This window comes from Festucalex cinctus, chromosome 1, assembly GCF_051991245.1.
Source record: "Festucalex cinctus isolate MCC-2025b chromosome 1, RoL_Fcin_1.0, whole genome shotgun sequence".
Lineage (NCBI taxonomy): Eukaryota > Metazoa > Chordata > Actinopteri > Syngnathiformes > Syngnathidae > Festucalex > Festucalex cinctus.
Window position 1 is genome coordinate 40,705,820 of NC_135411.1, and position 21,225 is coordinate 40,727,044.

Consider the following 21,225-nt stretch of genomic DNA (forward strand, 5'->3'; position numbering starts at 1 on the left):
GAATACTGTACTTTTATATTGTCTTTTTTTTTTCTACTGTAACGTCATTTGAGCTCGCAGTTATGGCTGTCAAAAAGAACTACGTCTATGGACTTCATTTCCCATAAGTGACTGCGGTTTAAATCCCCTATTCCCAAAGAATTATGGGAATTACGGAACTGTCCCATAGCTAATCTGCTTAAAAGAACTACATTTCCCGATTTGATTGTGCCATCTCTTCTGCTAATTTGGCTCATCCGAGTCGAGATTCATTTTAACATTCGGTATTTTGCAGATTTTCCATGTGAAAGAGGACATTTTGTGGTGAGTTAAAAACAAGTCACATAGCCTACATTTTTTACGTGCTTCTTTATAATAAACTGATAAAACGGGTATAAAATAGGACGTATTGGTTAGGATTATATTTATTGACAAATTAAATGCACTGTTATTTTAGAGTTAGATTTTGACATTTTCTTTATCATGTATTTGTTGAAAGGTGACTGTCACCATGGCGCAGGAGGAGGACCAACAAGCCCTGCAGGCTAAATTTGCTGCTGCGGTGAAAGTGATCTGGAGCTTGCCGAAAGAAGGTCGACTTTTCTGTACATTGTAGGAAATAGTTGACACTGTGGCGTTAAAGTTTGTTTGTGTTTTAATTGGATGAATTTGTAAAACATAATGATATGCTATAGTCGTTACCTGTAAACAGTAGCAGTGTGTGGTTAAGATGACCTACATGCAGAGTTTTAGGCTCACCTTCTGTTCATCAAGCTGATTAACTGAACAGTCAAGTCTAATAACACCCCCAGAAGCTCACATTGCAATTGCAATCAACATTGATAGTACCCATGTTCACAATGTCCATGTTACATTTACTGTAATTCCCTCAGGTCCTTTCCAGCTGTCAGATGACATGATGCTGATGTTTTATAGTTACTACAAGCAAGCCACCATGGGGCCTTGTACCGTCACCAGGCCAATTGGCTTCTGGCAGTCGCATGAAAAAAACAAATGGTAAACATATCATAGGTACAAATCTCAGCTGGATGAGATTTGACACCACTCTATGGTTACTGTACTGATTTTTTTTTTTTTTGGCCAGGGACTCATGGAGCTCTTTAGGAAACATGACAAAGGAAGAAGCCATGAAGAATTATGTTGAAAACATCCAGCTGGTAAACGTTTTGTTTTCATGTTAATATATTAGTATGGAGCCAAATCGCTAAATGTGGAATTAAATTTATACCCTATATTAATTCATTTTATAGCTAGCAAAAATATGTCATGTGTAACTGACTTACAATAGCAATTAATTACAGATTGTGTTACATGTACATATTATTTAATAATTGTATGTTTAGTTGAGAGGTTTGTACATATATATATATGTATATATTCATAGTCTGTAATCAGCTTAATTACTTTTACATTTACCTTTACATTTAGTTATGAATTTTCATGCTCCGTGTATTTATGTTCTATTCTACAAACAAACAAAAACAGAAAACTTGCTTAAGATGTACAAGTATAGTAATGGACTTAGATTTTAAACAGAAACTAATCTTATACTTGTTGAATGTTATGCTTAATTGATGAGTGAATTCAGTTAAACATTCCTCTTTACTGGTTAAGATGGTTGAGAGCTTACTGAAAAACAAGTTGGTGCAGGTCTAATTTATCTATTTATGATTTATTAAACACTATATTCATATGCGCTGTACCGTAACTATTACTTACTAAAATGGTTACTGCTGTACCATGCCAGATTTTGGAGACCATGCCAATCTCAACTGAAGTTTCTGACTTGGTGCAGCTGCTTGGCAACTTCTACATGGAAGAAGAAGAAGAAGAAGAAGAAGATGGAGGTGAAGAGAATGAGGTGGACAGCAGAACTTTCACAAGACCTTTTGCAAAGCAAGCAGGTGTATACATTAACCAGGAGCCAGAGGGATGCAAATATATCTTAACTTCATGTGCACTTACTAGTGACTAAAATGTCTTTTTCTCTCTTTTATCTATAGAATTGCTCAGTCCAAAGAAACCCACAATGGAAGGCAAGTATTTTAAGTATCAGGTTAATGTCTATATGTCAAATAATCAACTGGTGTTCAAAGTCAAGAATCATGTGTGATTTGTAATGTTACTCTGTTGTGTGTTGGTCTTTGGTTATTTTGCTATGTTCATATATATTGTAAGGAGAATTAGTAGAAATAATGTGTTCCATAAAGTCAATATTTTGGCTGACATTGACAATGATATTTATGTACAATAATCTGTGTAGATATTTCTTCTAATTTGATTACCAATCTTTTCTGTGTCACTTTACAGGCTATGGAGATCTGTGGGATGATATACAAAACTTTCATGAAGAAGAAAGTAGCCTGAGTTTTAATGGAGAGGAGGCAGTTGAATGTGAGGAAGGTTGTAAATATCTGAGCAAAGCTGAAATTAGTGAAGAAGACAATATAGTCAGAGACAAGGCAGATGGAAAACAAGGTATTGTAGTTGATACCAGCATTACCAAATTTTTTATATTTTTATATTCCTGTCTTTCCTTTCCACTCTTGTCACAGAGTTGAGCCCTGCGCCGAGGCTCCACATGCCCCAGGATGCAGGGTGGAGGTGTTACACCAGGTGGTCCAGCAGCAGTGTGGAACCTAGCATGTCCTCCTCGACCAATGGGACCCACAGCTCCCTCAATAGTGAGGTGGAGGAAGAGGAGCTAGCCTACTCAAAAGAGCACATTGACATGGAGTACAATGGACACGTGATCGGTAACAGTATGCATTTAAAAAAAAAATCCATTTATCTTCATCCTTTTGTATGAGTGTGTGTCATCACACCTAATTTTTCTCCAAACTGGTTTGTCGGCCTCAAGTTGTTCTCAAGAACTAAGGTCAATGCTAGTTTGCTTCAGGGAGGATTTCAGTTGGTCGTTGTAGCGCAGTTATGGTCCTCCGTGAGGACTTTGTCCTGAATCTAACGTCCCATGAAGCATGATTCGAGGTAGTCTGGTGTGGTCCGTCCCGTTGGGCATGTCGTGTCCAGTGAAAGTGGTGTTGCAAAATTGTGGCTTCCACATTATAGGCATCAGCTCGCTTGAGGATTTCATTCATTCATGCCGGGGCAAGTCTAGTTTACCGTGTCTAGAAACGTGTCTGAGCCTGCTGTGCCGCGGTGGGTGTTCCGGTAGACCGAGGGCATTTTTATTTACACGCCCATGGTGCATGCAACTAACAATTTGGTGACTGAAAGTAGACTTGACTTTCGAGCTCGGAGCAGGTCTAAGTTGTGGCGCAAGCCGACATATCCTGCTCCGCTGAAATGTACAAATGGTGAATGTCATATTTAATTTATAAATATGAAAACAGCATGCATCAAACCCTCAGAATGATTGCTGAAATCAATGAATTGAACTCATTATTGTGCTAATGGCAATCATGTTCTATCTTTGTTGCATACTTTGTGTTTTACTGTTTTAGATTTATTATCAACCAGATTGATATAAGATGCTCTAATGCAGTATAATTTTGTTTTAGATCACAAGAAGAAATTTCTTTTAGCGGACTCTGATAATGAGGAATTCTGTGAGTCAATGGATCATCCAGCCGTGGAGAAGGTTTGTTCCACATTAGATGTCACGATCGTGTGCCCAGAATATAACCCCAATACAGAGACAACACAAGACTTTATTTATTTATTTTAAATTGAACCAAAGGATCATGAGGATATAGTAGAAGGATGCAAACAAAAAATATAACAGCAAAAGACTAACGCGACAATACAAACAGGTGGACAGGCAGAGCGAGATGAGCTGGTCGTCAGAACAAGGCAGGGGACCGATACTAAGAAACAAACAGTAACAAAAGTGTAAAAGGGGGTGAAACTATTAAATTTAACCAAGTAAGAAACAAGATAAGGAAACAAAGAGCACGTTGGTACTAACTATACAAGAGCAACAAATAAAACTAAAAACATGGAACAAAGAAGCCAGAATAACTTACTTGAGAGGCACAAACTAATTAAACATAGAAAAAGCGCAGCAGTAAGCACAACACACAATCAAACTGGGAAAAAGAGCATGAAGCAACACAAAACCAACGACCAGCTTCCATCTCTCCAGCGCTTAAATGCCCAGCTGATTGGGATGACAAACAGGTGTGCACCGGAGGCTCTGCCCATCCACCAGGGACGGGGACGGGGAAAAATGCAGATACAGAACATGAAATTAGAGGGTTACGCTGAGTTGAGAAAGTTTACTCCAGATGTGAAGCAATTTGTTGGCAGCTAATGGCACACATTGCTCTTTCTAAAGCTTGATCCACAGCAATACACAATCCTCCACTGGGTCATAGCTAATTGTAACATATGCGAACATTGAATTCAGTTCAGTGCGTGATGTCCACACAGTCTGAATAGCTTTAATCTTCTCATTGGCTTTTGGAAGTCAACATGCCTTTTTTTATTCCTTAGTGTTTAACACAGCTTGAGATTCTGCCCTTGTTTTAGTGCCTCATTTGTATTGTTTTAACTTTGTTACTGGTTCACTCCAGTGCGGATGAAAGCCATACGGTAGAATGGATGAATGCGCCTAAATTATGTTATGTTCCATTGCCTTATGTTAAATTTCTATTTATGGGCAGCATTTCATTTCAGCTGCATTATTCCTCTTAGAGTGCTTGATAAATAAAAATGAGTTGAGCTAACACAATGTTGTCTTTCTCCAAGAAGATTCTGTCTACATCACAAACCCGGTCAGGTGGATCAACTGCTTTGGAGAAGGCGCAGGATCTTCGGGTTGAGAGCTCATCCACCCTTAAAGCAGAAGAATGTTCACTCCGAGTCGATTCTTATCATAAAGAGCCTCACAAGTTTGTAAGAGGTAAATAGAACAATAACTATAGCCCAGTCTACAGCTAAATGCGGTATTTTTAAAGGTCGTCGTAGCAAGCCTGCACACTACAGCTTCAACTGTCATTTTCTAGCTTATCTTTCAGAGTCTCCAAAGACTGCTTTCAGCTCTCAACTGTGTTTGCATACCTGTGTCAGTGCATCACAGTGCACACACCTCAGCACTGCTTCTTGGGGGAACATCAATGAGCAAATAGTTACAGCTCTTTTGAGATTGCAGGACGACATGGCCGATGTGCTACAACGTCTGCACACTTTAGAGAGGCTCACTGTGGCACAGGTAAAGCTCTGGGTCTTTAAAAAAAAATAAATAAATAAATAAATTAAAAAAAAATGTATCCTGTAGACTATGCTGCTCTATAAAGTAAATGACAAACCATTCATACAACTGCCTTGTATGGGGCAACCTTGATATCTTAATGTGGTTTGGTTTAGTTTATTTAGCTAATTTGTTGTTTTTGTCATCACAGTATAACCCCTCTGGAGTGTACCTACACTGTATATGGTGTCACCAGACACAACATACTCTAAAAACCACCATGGATGATAATCATTATTAAAAATGTATTTTTAAATAGATATAAATTGAGCATCATTATCGGAGGGGTTATAATTGACACGATTCTGTGGTTGTAATTTGCGGTGGTGTAGACCTTAACATAGCAACATACTGTACTACCACACAGTGTCAATCAAAAAAAAAAAAAAACGGAGTATTATTATCTTGATTTTTTATTTATTTTTTTAAATAGAATTTTTATGCTTGCTCTCATTATATTGTGCATGTGTGTCCAATTGCAATGTTGTACCTGAACGAGTTCATTGGCCAAAAGTTCATGAAACGTTCATTTTACGGTCGCCTGAAGACGACACTGTGATTTAGTTGAGTTTGTGATAACTCATTTCCTACCTCACCCTAATTCCTACCTTAGACTATTACATTTGTGCTTGCACTTAAAAATATTTTTTTTTTTAATTCCTCATTTGAAAAAAACAAAACAAAAGACTGTTCAAGCAACACATTTTCCCTCAAATTAAAAAGCTACCAACCTGTTCATCTTTGGAACAGTAAACTTAGCTCAAAATTTTTAATTATGAAATAACTGAACTAGTTCATTTTAAAATTTGTGAATTGAACTAGTTTGCGTAGAAAATGAATTTTCACAACACTGCCAAATGCCAGTTGGTGTATTTTTTTACTGGTATGTTTCTGTATTTTTCTATTTCAAGTCAAGATCATCATTATCAAGGTGTGCAGACACTCTACCTGTAGCACAAAAGGTATTAACATCAAATATTTCCTTCAAAGTGTTTAAATAATATTAATATGAATAATATTGACAGTTATTCTTATCACTGGAACCACATTATAGTATGTTTTCTGCTTCGCTACAGTTTTTGACACCATCTTGGTGGCCATTTGACCATTCTCCAATTGCCATGGTGATGACAGTACTTTGGCCTGCACTTGCATATGGTCTGGTCCAGCTTTATTCACGACGAAAGAGACAGTAAGCAAGATATTGATTTCAATAAAATATGTGTTGGTCTTTTGTTTTGTTTTTACTTCACAGTATTGTAAAAGTGTCTTTTCTTGTTCTAGGAAAATCACTTGAATTAATCCATTACATGTCATCACTAGGGTGGAATAGCTGCACTCCTGTTTCTCTGACAGATCATGGAGGAACTTTGATTAGAAATGAACATATTGTAAATGTCAAGATTTGAACATTTTGTGAGCGCTTGATGATTCACCTGTCAATTTTACCATAACAATACATGTTATTGAATAACCGAGGGACTAAAGGATCATTGCATGGTTGCTTATTTATTTATTTATTTATTTTACTGTAATTCTTTAAATTATCTCTCTAAAAAACATACACTGACACATTTGCTAACTACTACTGTATACTGTAGGCCTATAGGTTTCACAAGTTTATGCACAATCAAGAAAGTAAAGACAATCTATATTTAATATTATACATCTTATTTTATTATCAATTGCATAATAAACAAGTCATCAAGTGTAGATGCACCATATTGTCTTCCGTTTATGATTCATTGTTTTCATGCAGGTACGATGGTAACATATTGGAATTTGGGGGCTGTGGTTGCCAGTTTGAGTTTGTTGTCATTACTGTGGCAGAGGACCATTTTTATTGACTGTATAAAATTGTGAGCATTACACTAATAAAGAGATAGTGTTGGAAAATGTCTTCTTTGTTTTGCTGTTATAAAATATGCATCCATTATAGTCTATCCACTGCAAGAACAGTTGGATTTCAGTATGGAGTTTGAATGTTCTCCCTGTGTTCGCATGCGCTCTTTCTGACGTCCTTCTACAGTCTAAAAACGTGTTAGGTTAATTTTAGACTTGGACCATAGGTGTGTATGTGAGTGACTGGTCGTTGGTTTCTAGGTTTCAGTCAATATTGAAAATGGATATTTCAATCCATTGGTGCGAAATGTGTACGCTCAGAGTCCCAGTTATTGACTGTCCAGTAACTGTTGTGTACTTTACTTTTTTGTTTGCTGTGTTTGGATTCTGATCTACAAGTGGCAATGAACGTGTTCACGTGTGTATTTGTCATACATAAAAGCACTAAAAGATAATATTGGATGAACTCAACTGAGAGGATAGAGGTGGAAAACACGGTACTATGTTTGAAAAGGGGCGGTCAAGGCCATCCGGGATACAAAACAAGTAATTGACGTCACATCCGGGTCTTTATGCTAGTTGACTGTCGCGCTTGCAAAAGTTAAAGTGGTAGCCACGGACAAATACGTGTAAAGAGAAATCCTTTTTATTCTTTGACGGTCGCCGTTGGCTCAAAATGCTTTCTCTGTCAACGGCTGTTCAACCCCAGGTAAGAACACAGAGTTTTTTTCAAGCTGATAATAGCAGCGTGCTCTGTTTCGAACCCTTAGAAGTTGAGCCTGTTTGTTAGCTAGCTAACCTTAACCATAGCTTCCAATATTTGTACTACGGAGCTGATTTTATTATTGTTCTAATTTAAAACGCATTATATACATTATAAGAATATTGCGCCTGAGATGCGCTGGGTTACGTGCCGTTCGTGAACATTGTGCGGTCTAGTGATGATGGGCTATGAAGAAGGCTAAACTACGCAAGCACATTTGACTATGCAAAGTAGTTTTAGCGTCAATCAATATCGTTGGTTAAAGCCTTTATTCCACTGGGGGGGAAACATTTGAGATGCTAGCAAATGTTGCTTTCACCTCAGGGTTTGTTCAAGGTCACAAACGTTCGTCTGTACTTTTCCCGTCTCAAGGTATTTTTGAACATGTTCAAAATGTCTTTGCTACAGTTGAACAGAGTTGTTTTACTTCTACTACTGTTCTACAGACCCTTCCAGTGTGACGTTACGTTTAAATGCGCCCCTTGCGGTGGAGGGCAGGGCGTCAATGCGAGTGAATTAGAAAACAATCAGCGTGACCTAGAAAATTGGTCTAACAGTTGATAAATCAGCGATCAACGTTATAGTGAACTTGCGCGCAGCCTACGGATGCAATGGCTCGGAGAGATGAGATCATTCTTTCGGCTGCCGATGTTGGTACCAGATGTGATTGGGCTGCCAGATTGTAACGGGTCGCCTGCAGATAGTCGCGCTACAGGATTGTCTGGAAATTGTCCGTTTACAATTGTTCAAAATAACAAAATGTATGGAGTAAAACTGTAAAAACATAAATAAACCTAAAAATATAAACGCATGATACTTCAAGAGTGGGGGGAAAAAAAGAAGATTGTTGCGCCTTCATGCTTGCCAGTGGCGTCAGTACAGCAGCGCTAACGAAGTTAGCTTCTGTTTGGTTTCTTTTTTAGCTAGTCACAAATCAATCAAAATAACAAAAAACAGTCTTAAAGGCCCAGTCTGCCGGTTTCACTCAGGAAAATGCACTTTTTAAATACAGGATTTAAACAAACAAAACTACTTCTCAGTCTACACATTTGGGCTTCTCTTAATTTCTGGTGGTGATTTTGTCCTAAACCCCCACCTTCCCCCAGCCTGTATTTTGGCATTTTGTGTTTGTTTTGTAAACAGCGGGACGTTTCTGTGGAAAGACAGTGTTTACACCCCTCCAGCCAATCGCAGAGCGGGGGGTGGCGTGTCGCAAACAGGGCCCGGCGAATTTGTCGGCTGCGTGACGTCACTCCCGCGGCAATTTGAAAGCACGCACGGATTTTTTTTTTTTCACTCGCTCATTCACACATGTAAGCTTCTGTGAGTGAGTGAGTGAAAAAAAATAAAAATATGCCGACAAATTCGCCCGGCCCCGTTTGTGACCACCCCCCGCTCTGCGATTGGCTGGAGGGGTGTAAACACTGTCTTTCCACAGAAACGTCCCGCTGTTTACAAAACAAACACAAAATGCCAAAATACAGGCTGGGGGGGGGTGCTTTAGGACAAAATCACCACCAGAAATTGAGAAGCCCAGATGTGTAGACTGAGAAGTAGTTTGTTTAAATTCTGTTTTTAAAAAATGCATTTTCCTGAGTGAAACCGACAGACTGGGCCTTTAATGATAACAGGAACACATTAACAATCTAAACTGACGATGTTTGTCACCTCTGAGACAATTACTTTGTGTATTTAGTCAATCTTATTTGATTATTTATTCAATATATTTTACATTTATATTCTTAGGTTTATTTACGCTTTTACAATTTCAGTCCGTACATTGTGTTATTTAAATGACATCTTTAATATTTTCTTTCCAATTTTTGACGTCAACTGGATAATATCCAGCCAATCCTGTAGCGGGATGTGTTCATTAGGCGACCCCGATACAATCTGGCAGCCCAAACACATCTAGTTCCGATACCAGCAGTGATTCGAAACTATTGAGTGAAAGGAGCAAGGTGGCTAGCGCCAAAACTACGACGCAACTGCTTTCCACCCACACAAAGTACGAGGATATGCTCAGATCATTTTATATCAGGTAGTTTTTCTCTTTTTCATATACAGTGGCAGATGTGATTAGTGTGCCATATTATCTTTAGTGAAACAATCATTAATACTTTTTTTGCACAAGTATTCAAGTAATTTTTAACAAAAAGTTAACGATTTAACACGATTATCACAATTGAAACTTTAACTCTGGCTTGATCTCTGATGAGGAATGTGTTGTAAACGTGTGGTCTGTATGTTAGCAGCTAGCAAGCTAAGATAGCTTGAAAACTTCGATGTACAGCAAGAAGAGTATATCCGGACACAAACTATTTCATAAATGACAGTTTACACCATGAAAGTAGTGATCAACGTACTGTTTCAACCAAAAACAACATACCTTAAGCTTCCACTTCCACTTTTCCCTCCAACAAACTCCATTTTTTTGTAGGTAGCGGCTCCAAACGACTGGTTTCAATGAGTCGCAGTAATGTAGTGTCCTTCTCGGTACGTTTTTTTTTTGTGACACTTGACATATTTCCCACCTTTTAACGAAAACGCTTGCCCAAAATCAAGCTCTCTACATTCATTTGTTATGGGAGGCTTAGCCTCCGGGAGGCGCAGCGGAAGCTAAGCAGTGACGTCAGCTGGAAGGGTTATAGAACGTTTACCTGAGGATATTAAATGTTCAAACAGCTTTATTTATTTAAAAAAAAAAAAAAAAAAAAACTTTTGTGAAATTGTGACTGAGTGACTGAATATTCTCTTTTCATTAATGGCCAAACATTAAACATCAGTGTTTTCTTGAAATTGCAGGTGACCATTCCCCTGAGTCACCTCCTCAATGTCGTCCACTCTTTGAAAAGCTCAGTTGTAAGCAGCAGCACCATCAGCAAATTAAGACTACCCAATGAGCATGGCTCTCAGTCAGAACTACATTACCCAGAGGTAATCACTCTGATTGATACACTTTTGCCGGACACTGTTACTACCTGCAGTACTGATAAGCAAGACAGTTACAATGAAAGTTTTGTGTATTGTTCAGCCCCTCTGGAACCTACGGGACCTTGCCCTTTCAGACCTGGGAGTACAGCAGCTGAATGAGTTGGCGATTAGGCTGTTACCATGTTTGAATTTACAAGAAGCCCCAATAGCGGGTACAATCTGGCGAACATCCCACCTTTCCACGCACTCTTTTTTTCTAAACAAACATGGTGAGTTTTGGTAGTATTTGCTTTGACTAGACCTACAACTGTTCACTTTGTTCCTCTTAAAGGCATTAGAGAGGATTTTACCACAAATTAAGTTGTCTGATTCACTTAAAATTGCTTTATCAAACTGAAACAGTACTTATGGTTAACAAAAAAATATTCATAACAGGGATCGACATTGAGAGTGTTTCACTCGCAAATGTGGCCAACTTTCAAATGCATGCTGGCGAAAAGAACAATACTGCTCGCACGGCGCGAGCGCATTAATGCTCCCTCTGCACTATGTTTAAAACGTATGTTCAAAAGTCGCCGCGGCCTCCGCTGGCTCTCCCATGGAAACAAGAGCGCGCTGCCGCGCACCGACTCAATTGAATAGTATTTGAGTGAAACATGACCCGCTGCATTGTGATTGGCTGGTATACTTCCTGATTGGGCACAGCATATGCGTACACGCGCACAGCGCAGACTACAATTTACATACAAACATATATGGCGCTTTTCCACCAGACCGGTTCCACACGAAGCGCTATTTTACGCATGCGGACTATTGAGAAAAAACAAAAACAGCCGTTGGCAATCCTCTCTAATACATTTAATAAGAACATTATGTAATTATATTTTTGTTTGTCAAATATGCTGAATTCTACTTTCGTGTACTTTGATGGCTAAAGAAGAGGCAAAAATACTTCATGAGTTCAAATATGGCAGATTATCTGTCTTACAAGAAGTCATTAAGTACCGAGTCTGTTCTGATAAATGCACATAGAAATTTTAATCTTAGCCAATTCCCCTAAGTTAAGGTCACATAAATACTGTTCAATTAAAATAGCTGTTATTAATTAGCACCTGTCCGTGTTAGGTTTTTCTCATCTTCGAATGTCAGCCCCAGTTTATTCCCGGCAGAGGCCCTCTCCTCTTCAATCAGTCTGCACAGAGCTACAACACTCTTCAGGTGACACACATTTGCTCATATATTTATTAATGAGTTGCACAAAAAAGGCACAGTGTGGTCTGTTAATTCAAACCAAGAAGGCTATAACCAATGTTTATTTATTTTTCTCTCTATCTCTCACTCGCTCTCTCTCAAAGTGTGGATCCAGCACAGAGGCTTTAAAACATTAAGGAGCAAAACTAAAAGAATGCAGTCAGCCTTTGAACGCCCAGTGGAATCTGAAGCTTTCCCTCCATCTTTCATGAAGGTAAAATGCTTCTTAGATCTCACTTTTTATGAATTATAGAATTGCATTTCAGCACTAAAATTATCTTCCTGATAGAACAATTGACACAGAGGATGTAATTATTTGTGGTACATTTGAAATATGTCACTCTTGTGTGCCTTGCATTTCACACTAAGAGCTTGAAATTCAAGTTTTATTTATTCTCCCAACACAGCAGTCCTTTCCCTTAGAGCAGTGGTTCTTAACCTGTGTTCGATCGAACACCAGGGGTGTGATGAGTCAGTTTTGTGTTCGGCGGAGGTTATATACAGAAGTCTTGGTCTAACAGAAAGCAGATACTCCTTCCTATTACTGATACATCAGGCTACCCGCCATCTTACGTGTGTCTGGCCGGCGGCAATAAATTCATTAAAGCTCTTATTTATTTATCAATTTTGACGCGGATTGTTTTGTTAAACAAACATAAGACAAGTAGTGATGTTAATCTTCTCCCTTTTCAGCCTAAAGAGACCACAAACAAAACCTACTCAACTCAACTCAAGTTTATTTATATAGATGCTTTCAAACAGCCTCAGCTGTCACAAAGCGCTGTACAGAAACACAAAAAAACTAACATAACATAAAACATTAACACCAATACAATCACAACAAATAAACATTCTTCCATTCCTACATACGCTTTGATTTTTGAAGCAGTTAACATATGAAAGAGGACAGAATCAGTCTCCTTTCAGCAGTTGATCAGAGACATGATCTCAACGTACATGATGTCACATACGTCTGCTACAAGCTAAGTTTGCTTATAAGCTAGCTCATAAACAAGCAGCTGCTGCGTTTGTGATGGTCCAATTTTCCAGTCTCATCCAAACTGCCTCTCCTCCAAGCGCCGAAGTTCCATCTAGTCCGCGTCCCGCGCACACCACCGTGCTTAGCGGCGACGTTCGCGTCCTCAGCTCCACCGCTATCCATCAAGGGGCTGTGAAAAATGCTGCCTGTTTTCCTGGCGCAAAAAAACACAAGCGATCCGTAGGTGCCCAGTGGGATAGCACAGACATTCTCCCATTAGCAACCGTGCTGGTGCAGGCATGCCGCCGAACGGGCGCAATCGCCGGGCACTGACACTGTCCCTCGAGGAATATCACGGCCAAAACGCTGAGAACAGTCCAGTCCAGATCGGGTCCACACAAAGGACGAAATGCCACATGATAAGAAGACAGACAAAGACGGCTGCTGTAGCTCACCGCCATCAACAAACAGCCAAGACAAGAAAGTCGCCAGACATACCGGCGCACGCCATCTTGTCGAGGCCAAAAAAAACAAAAAACACGAAACATCTTAGTTAGCAGTGGTGAATCGGAGTTTGTCAGCAATAAGTGTCCGTGCGGAACCAAAATATTTATTCCGGGCGTCCCGCATGCATTTTTGCGTCGACCACATTTTCTGGTTGACTTGGTCGACTTTTATTCCCAGCCCTAAATTCCACCTTTGATGTCCACCGTGGGATGCAATAATTCCTCGTGAGTTCTATGTTGCCACTGGCAGCCATGTCATTCAATGTGTATTTTATGCACGCGATACGTCACGATGATCACGTGACTGTCCAAAATGCCCGATACAGTACTTAATGCAAAAATATTCATAAAAAGTGCTATATAATCATAAACGCTCAACATAAATTTGCATTTTTTTTTCAGGGAAGAGTTGAAGTTAACCATTTCACAGAATAGCCGGGTATTTTTTCACAAGTCTTGTGTTCCTTTAAGTCGCAGTCCTGCATATGAAGTCAACTTACACCTTATGTCACGTGAATTAGTATTATTTAGTTGTAAAGGTGTCATTCTAACAGGGCTTCCTAACACGAGACAAGGGGATCGATGTGGAAAGTCTTGACAGTCTAACGAAGAGTGGCAACATACCTGACGGACAGCAGGATGCTTTTAAGAGGGGCTTCGCTGAGGGTTTTCTGAAAGCCCAAGCCCTGACCCAAGGTAAATTAGCATTGATGAATTACATTAACTACCTTTGTGGGCAGAAAAGTCACATTCATGAATGAATGACACAGGCTGGCTCATTTGTCCAGTTTCTGCTAAAATTACTTAATTGTATACACTTTACACAGTAACTTTATTACAGACCCAATGAGCTCTTTCACACTGCACCTTAACATTTGCTGTCATTTTGGTGGTGTTGGTCTATATGAAAGGAACAGACACAGAATGTGACTTGCTTCTCTCTCCCCCGTTATGTTGCATGGGATTGTATTTGTCTTTGTATTAGTCTCACAAGGCACAGGAAAATAATTGGTCCTGTACCAGTGTTGCAGAAACTGTGGAAAGTTTATGTATTTTTGCTCCCAACTATTTAGACACCGTGAGAAGGAATCGGATCATCTGGTTGGTGGTGCTTCTTATTGGACTCTACAGCATCTCAAAGATCCCCTTCATGTCAGGTGAAGAGTCCTTCTCACTTTTAGACTGTCATTACAAAAAATGTTACAACATGACCCTAAAAATAAGTGAACTGAAACAAAATTACTACATGTCATGCAGTGTGATTTCGAACTTACCCTTTTTCACAGTGCGCTTCCGAACCACAACAGGCCTGGACTCGTCAGTGGATCCTGTCCAGATGAAAAATGTGACATTTGAGCATGTCAAAGGTGTTGAGGAAGCAAAAAATGAGCTGCAGGAAGTAGTAGAGTTTCTGAAGAACCCCCAGAAGTTCACATCCCTGGGGGGGAAACTACCAAAAGGTCAGACAAAATCAGCTGTCCGACATCAAATCATTGAATCTGGTGCTTGGGGATCTTTTATATATTTCCCTTCTTCATTTTTCAATGTAACTCTTTAGGCGTCCTTCTGGTTGGCCCACCAGGAACCGGAAAGACTTTACTGGCAAGAGCGGTGGCAGGAGAAGCAGATGTTCCATTTTACTATGCGTCTGGGTCAGAGTTTGATGAGATGTTTGTTGGAGTTGGAGCCAGCCGCATCAGGAATCTTTTCAGTATGTCCTCTATCAGTATTTGTCAAATAACTTCCACTTTTACTTGCTTGGAAACACGTCGTGTCGTCATTCACATTCACTGGGTGACTGTTGTTGTTGGTCTCCCGCAGGAGAGGCTAAAACGAACGCTCCCTGCGTTGTCTTTATTGATGAGCTGGACAGTGTGGGTGGGAAAAGGATTGAGTCACCTATGCACCCTTATTCCCGACAGACCATCAATCAACTGCTTGCTGAGATGGATGGGTAATTGCTTGAATGATCACGTATTCATTTCAATGGAAGTTAAATGTGTTGATTTGAAATGTCAACTACGAACCTACTTCATCATTGTGAAGTCAAACCTGTTGTCTTAAAAATTATTTTTAATTTCATGGAGAATGATTAATATTTAAACAAGTAAATATTAAATTAAGAATATTAATATTGTAATAAATTATAAATAAATAAATTTGACATGAAAGTAGAAATTAAATTTAGTCAACAAATGTTTAAAGTAAATAAAACTGTGAGATAATTTTTAGACAGGAGTAGACCGCCTGTTATGCCCGGAGCATTTAAGGCGTGGCACCACTTGGTGTCACCTTAAAATCAGCCTTGCAGTTAGCAACACGAGCTAGCAGCACCATGGCACACTCTGGAGTATCACTGACAGCTTTGTAGTGATCAGAGTGCAGGGCAAGCTTCCACAAAAATTGAAGAGCCAGCCGGTAAGAGCAACATATATTAAATAAGTTCAAGATCGTGGTTGTCTAGCGATGCCAATTGTTTGGGTGTGATTAATTGTTTGAGTTTGAATGTATACATGCCTGTTGAATTGACATGGTGAGAGGCACGGTGTTTAGGAGTGCGAGTTTTACTCTTATGCCAATGTCAGACTACGCGATTTTTTTTGTCTTACACGACAGTTGCATTACCCGACAAATTCGCTCCGTGTCGTGGATGGGGCGTGTAGTCACACTACACGTCTGAACGCGACAAGACACCAGCCGATCATCGCGTGTTGTCTTGCCAAGAGAGACGCGTCGGCCACTGTTTGTCGGGAGGTGGGACCAAAAAAAACACAAAAAAAACAAGGCAAGGACAGGGAGTGTTTGGGTGAAGGGAGCACGCATGGGACAAGTGTGATGTGATCGCATTGCTTGCGCTCGCTGCTCTGCAATAGTGTTTAAAATATGATTTAGTAGCCAACACTGTATTTTAATTTGTTTAGGCCTATGCAACGGGGCAATATCCGATTTTGTTCATTAATTTGCGGGATAACATCTTGTTTTATTATTTTATCAAACACTGAAATATTATATTGTTTGAGTATTTTTTACTGCTTCATTTATTCATATTTGACTTGTTTTAGAACGGCGCATTGGATAGTACGCCACTCACTCCGAGGGGGAAAAAAAAAAAACTTTCAAGTGAGAGCGGGTGACAAGGCCGCCAGGCCTGGCCCAACTATATGAAAATGTTATCGATCCTCACTAAATATGTGCCCATCCCTACTCATATGCCCAAATCTCTGAAATTATTAGAACAACAGTCACAATATATTTTGGTCCTCTATTCACGTCGCCGTTACCTGACGGGTTGCACGGATGCGTGCGCGCTCCATGCAGCCGCAGCGCTGCAGCGGGGCGCTTTTTTTTTCCCCCTCGAGATGCACCTGCCTGGCCCCATCCCATGAAATATCCAGGGGATAAATAAATAAATACATAAACGAATAAATAAACAAATGTATACATAAATAAAAAGAGCTCTAAAGTGCTGTTCAGTGTGTGATTGACGTTTCGCTCCCTCTCGCTATTGGTCAATGCTGTGGAACAAAACGGACGACGATTTAGGTATGTCACATTATGCGTCAAGACGAGCAAAAATTCTACTTTCGTCGTGATGGTCGTGAACCGTCCCGGACAACAGGCGACCAGTCGTTGAACGTGTCACATTACACGGCCGACGCTACGTCAAGACAACCTAAAATCCTTTACGACATGCCCCGTTTGTCCGCGACACGTCGGTCGGGCTGAAATCGGGCTGTTTTCGTGTAGTCTGATATCGGCATTAAGGATGGTGATTGCTGATTGTTTGTTAATTGGTTGAATTGATATGCTCGGTTTGTAGCCTGCTTTCAGTCACACGTGGTGAAGAGTTTATTGTGATGATTCTGAAGTAGGAGTTGAATGAGGGCCTATTTGGTAGCATTGATTGAAGTGTATGTTTATAGGATAAAATGAGGGGGGAAAAAATAGAAAAAAAAACATTTGCAATTGAATGAGTTTAAAACATGATTGAGCTATGTGTTTTTAAAAAAAAATGCAACATGATTGAGCTATGTGTTAAAAAACTAACGTAAATGATTTTTAAAAATGAACTTGATGTGTTGTTGAAATTGAAAAATAAAAGGAAGAAAAGGAAAACTTTTGTCATTGAGTGAATCCCAGTTGGAGTCTTCAAGTGGATGTTTGTTTCTCTTTCAAGTTGGAGAATCTGCACTTCAGTAAAATAACTTGACAATCAGGATGATCTTACATTCTGCTTCTCACTAACTTGCATTACTGGCTACAGTTGCCTCGTTAGGCTAGAGCCATCTCATATGCAGTGCTGTAGAATGCAGTCAAGATTTTTTTGTGTGTGTGTGGGAATAAATGCAGAAGAGCATTAAAATTGCATGTATTAATCACCATAATGATATAATTGTATAGACATTTTCATTAAATATTACGTTATGTTGTAGGTTTAAAACAAATGAAGGAGTCATCATTATTGGAGCCACCAACTTCCCAGAGGCTTTGGATAAGTATGTTTACATTCTGTGCATTCAGTGAAAAATGTTGGAACCATTTGTAACCTGTTGATGTTCTTTAGCGCCCTCATCCGCCCGGGACGATTTGACATGCAGGTGACTGTCCCCAAACCAGATGTGAAAGGACGAACCGAGATTCTCAATTGGTACCTCAGAAAGATTAAAGTGGATCCAGGTGTGGCATGAACATCGGCAAATCTTTGTATTACTGCATGCAGGTGCTATCATGGATTGAATGAGCATCACTGGAATGTTTGTGGAGAATAACCAATTTGCTTCTGTTGCAGCCATTGAGGCCAAGATTATTGCACGGGGCACTGTGGGATTCTCTGGCGCCGACTTGGAAAATCTGGTAAACCAGGCTGCCCTGAAGGCAGCTGTCAATGGTAAAGACATGGTCACAATGAAGGAGCTGGAGTTTGCCAAGGACAAAATCCTCATGGGTGAGTCCAAATATTGGGGTCTACGGCATAGCTTCTTCCAATATAAGAAACGTGTCACATTTCTCGCCCATGACACTGTTCTTTAATTGTTCTCATTTCTTTAACTTTTTATCCTTCAAGGCCCCGAGAGAAGGAGTGCCGAAATCGACAAGAAGAACAAGATGATCACAGCTTATCATGAATCCGGCCACGCTATTGTGGCTTATTACACCAAAGACGCCATGCCTATTAACAAAGCCACTATCATGCCAAGGGGCCCCAGTCTGGGACATGTAAGGCAACCAAACACTCGTATGCTTCGACACATAAGCTCTGCAAGGGGAGGGGGGAAAAAAGTAAATGCCACACCATCGTCTTTTTAGGTGTCAATGCTACCAGAGAATGATCGCTGGAGTGAGACACGTTCGCAGTTGCTGGCTCAGATGGATGTCAGCATGGGAGGGCGAGTCGCAGAGGAGATCATATTTGGTCATGAGAACATCACGACAGGTTGGAATATGAAACAAATTAATGCAAGAATCACACAGATGATGAAGTTGTCTTATTTGGTTTCTTTTCTCATCTAGGAGCATCAAGTGACTTTGATAGTGCAACTAAGATTGCCAAGATGATGGTAACAAGATATGGAATGTGTGAAAAGGTGAAGTGATGTGAAAAAGATGGCCAAAAAGTTAAAACTGTGTTTTATTTATATGTATTTGTGTATTTTTTTTATTTCTCCTCCTCATTTATATCACAGTTGGGTGTGATGACCTACACAAACATGACAGAACAAAGTCCAGAGACTCAAGCAGCAGTGGAGCATGAAGTCAGAGTTTTACTGATGGTCAGTACTACTGGTTTAAGACAGCTGATTAAAACATGGCCAAATGTCCAACTACCTTGTCTAAATGGCCGTTCTCTCCATTTTGAACAGGATTCTTACGAGCGAGCCAAAGCCCTCTTGAAGTCTCATGCCAAAGAGCACAAGAACCTTGCTGATGCGCTGCTCTTGTATGAGACGCTGGATGCCAAAGAGATCCAGCTAGTCTTGGAGGGAAAGACCCTGGAGGCCAGATGAAAGCACAAAGGGAAACGGAACGGGGGGGTTTGGTTTTGGATATTTTAAGGACTCAGGGCTTGTGGAAAAGAGCTGTGAATCAATATGTTCGAAAATCTTAGTGCTTAAATGCTCATTTACTTAAAGGCCTGAGTGTGGTGAAGTTTAAATTTGTGCATTTAATATAGTGAAATATATCTGCTGGATGTTTCCTAGATACATCAAGTCATCATGCTGGCACAATAAATTAAATAAATGTTGTAGATATTGCTTAGGACATCAGTTGGTACATGAATGTAAATATTCACCACAATCATAAAAAAAGTAGATGGTTGTGATTATCTTGTAAATTATTGGTTGAGAATTATTTAAGTTCGGCTGCATGTTATTGTTTAGAGCCAATCCTCCCATTCCTGACTCATACTGTAAGGCTGTTATCTAGTTGTTTGTGTGCGTTTGTCATCCAATCATGTCTGATTGGCTAAACTTGTGTGCACCACTCAACTACCGTTTCTATTTTATTGTTCAATAAGGTGGCCTTTTGGGGAATGTACTGTATGTAAGGTTTGTCTTTTACTGCAAACATACACTTACATCTGTGTCCAGATGTGGCATAAAATGCTAAGTAGTAAACAACATCTGTTTGTCAAGTAGTCAGTATTTACTGCTACTTGGCAAAATGTTCCCGATTGTCTTTTGTTTGTGCATTGGCAACCAAACTCATGTAACCGATGCTCTAATTCTACACATGGCAACCAATGTTATTACCACAATCACTTTTAGCTTTTTACAAACCTGGTTAATATATCAGTTTTGCTTGTATTTGTATTTTCCCCCTTTTAAGTTTATGGTATGTTTTTGTCTTTTGGCCTATTAACCATGCATAGTTGTATATAACAGTGGGATAATGGGAGTACTGTATTGTAAATGTATTAAATAAACCATCTGCGTGGTCAATGCATTAAACATCCATGTGCAAGCTGCTTTGGATTGACAAAACTCTTGTAATTGAAATGATGAAAGAGACTCAATAAAACCCAGAATTAGGAAAACCTTTTGCTGATATTAAAACACACAATACTGAAAATGAATGCTTATATGTTGCTTATTCTCTCACATACACCAATTCCTGCAGTTCCATAAAATTGTTAGAAACACCAGAATAAACATCAAACCATGAAGCACACCAAAAGTAATCACTAAGAACACAATCTTGAAAATTGTTCTAAACAAATAGCTACCAGATAAAGACAGCACCAACACTCCTAAAATAGTCGACAAAGCTCCTTGCATGATTGGATGACCTAAATGGGCCAAAGCATCCACGGCTTTCTCATTGGCATCACCTTTGGGGCTGGTGGCAAAGGCAGAAGAAATATGTGCAGATAAATCCACAGAGAAACCAATGCACATGACCAGGTTGATCATAGAAATTGAATCCAGATTTATACCCCACAGAGACATGAAGCCGGTCACGCCAACAATGACTGAGGAGATTGCGAACGCCACCCGAGTCCAGTCATTTCATTTGTTGGGGTTCTGTTATTAAGCGTCTGAATGAAAATTCGTGATGCCTGAATCTCTTCGTCTGAAGTCCACTTAATATCAATGCTGAATTCATTCTTTAGTTGTAAAGACATCAGATTGGATTGGAAGGCCTCTTGAGAGTCTATGCTAAGATTGTTTGCATTTGCATACTGCTCAAAGGACTGAAATCAACCAAAAGTACCAATTGCATAGTCCAGGTTTTCAAA

At 39.6% G+C, this 21,225-nt stretch overlaps 3 protein-coding genes across 8 annotated transcripts in view; 2 read left to right on the forward strand and 1 right to left on the reverse strand.

The window, feature by feature from the left end:
* LOC144028534 (abl interactor 1-like) overlaps positions 1 to 3,823 on the reverse strand; it is a 34,846-nt gene extending 31,023 nt beyond the window's left edge. For 2 of the 4 annotated variants that reach the window (XM_077535654.1, XM_077535653.1), the window contains exons 1-2: positions 3,758 to 3,823; positions 1,720 to 1,809 (exon numbers count right to left, since the gene is read on the reverse strand). The gene's annotated coding sequence lies outside the window, so the exon portion shown is untranslated. The remainder of the gene's footprint in view (positions 1 to 1,719; positions 1,810 to 3,757) is intronic. The other 2 variants (XM_077535652.1, XM_077535651.1) reach the window with 1 other exon arrangement.
* Positions 49 to 6,408, forward strand: LOC144028581 (acyl-CoA-binding domain-containing protein 5-B-like). Its single transcript, XM_077535655.1, has 13 exons — positions 49 to 303; positions 479 to 572; positions 873 to 996; positions 1,085 to 1,157; positions 1,748 to 1,904; positions 2,004 to 2,036; positions 2,311 to 2,478; positions 2,556 to 2,756; positions 3,522 to 3,601; positions 4,714 to 4,864; positions 4,968 to 5,173; positions 6,124 to 6,174; positions 6,289 to 6,408. Exons 2-13 carry the CDS (start codon positions 491 to 493, stop codon positions 6,406 to 6,408), a joined length of 1,446 nt encoding a protein of 481 aa, XP_077391781.1. The 5' UTR covers positions 49 to 303; positions 479 to 490.
* A 1,181-nt stretch (positions 6,409 to 7,589) lies between these two features.
* On the forward strand, positions 7,590 to 20,523 carry LOC144028597 (ATP-dependent zinc metalloprotease YME1L1-like). Of its 3 annotated transcripts, none has more exons than XM_077535658.1 (18): positions 7,590 to 7,763; positions 10,623 to 10,754; positions 10,852 to 11,020; positions 11,877 to 11,969; positions 12,107 to 12,216; positions 14,042 to 14,183; positions 14,561 to 14,644; positions 14,795 to 14,947; positions 15,046 to 15,198; positions 15,309 to 15,441; positions 17,921 to 17,983; positions 18,052 to 18,164; positions 18,277 to 18,432; positions 18,553 to 18,704; positions 18,795 to 18,921; positions 18,999 to 19,072; positions 19,172 to 19,258; positions 19,349 to 20,523. In XM_077535658.1, exons 1-18 carry the CDS (start codon positions 7,731 to 7,733, stop codon positions 19,490 to 19,492), a joined length of 2,118 nt encoding a protein of 705 aa, XP_077391784.1. In that variant the 5' UTR covers positions 7,590 to 7,730; the 3' UTR covers positions 19,493 to 20,523. The 3 variants fall into 3 exon arrangements, with proteins under 3 accessions (XP_077391784.1, XP_077391783.1, XP_077391785.1); XM_077535657.1 differs by having other exon boundaries at positions 7,592 to 7,763; positions 14,774 to 14,947; XM_077535659.1 differs by lacking the exons at positions 10,623 to 10,754; positions 10,852 to 11,020 and having other exon boundaries at positions 7,615 to 7,763; positions 14,774 to 14,947.
* Positions 20,524 to 21,225: the final 702 nt, after the last annotated feature.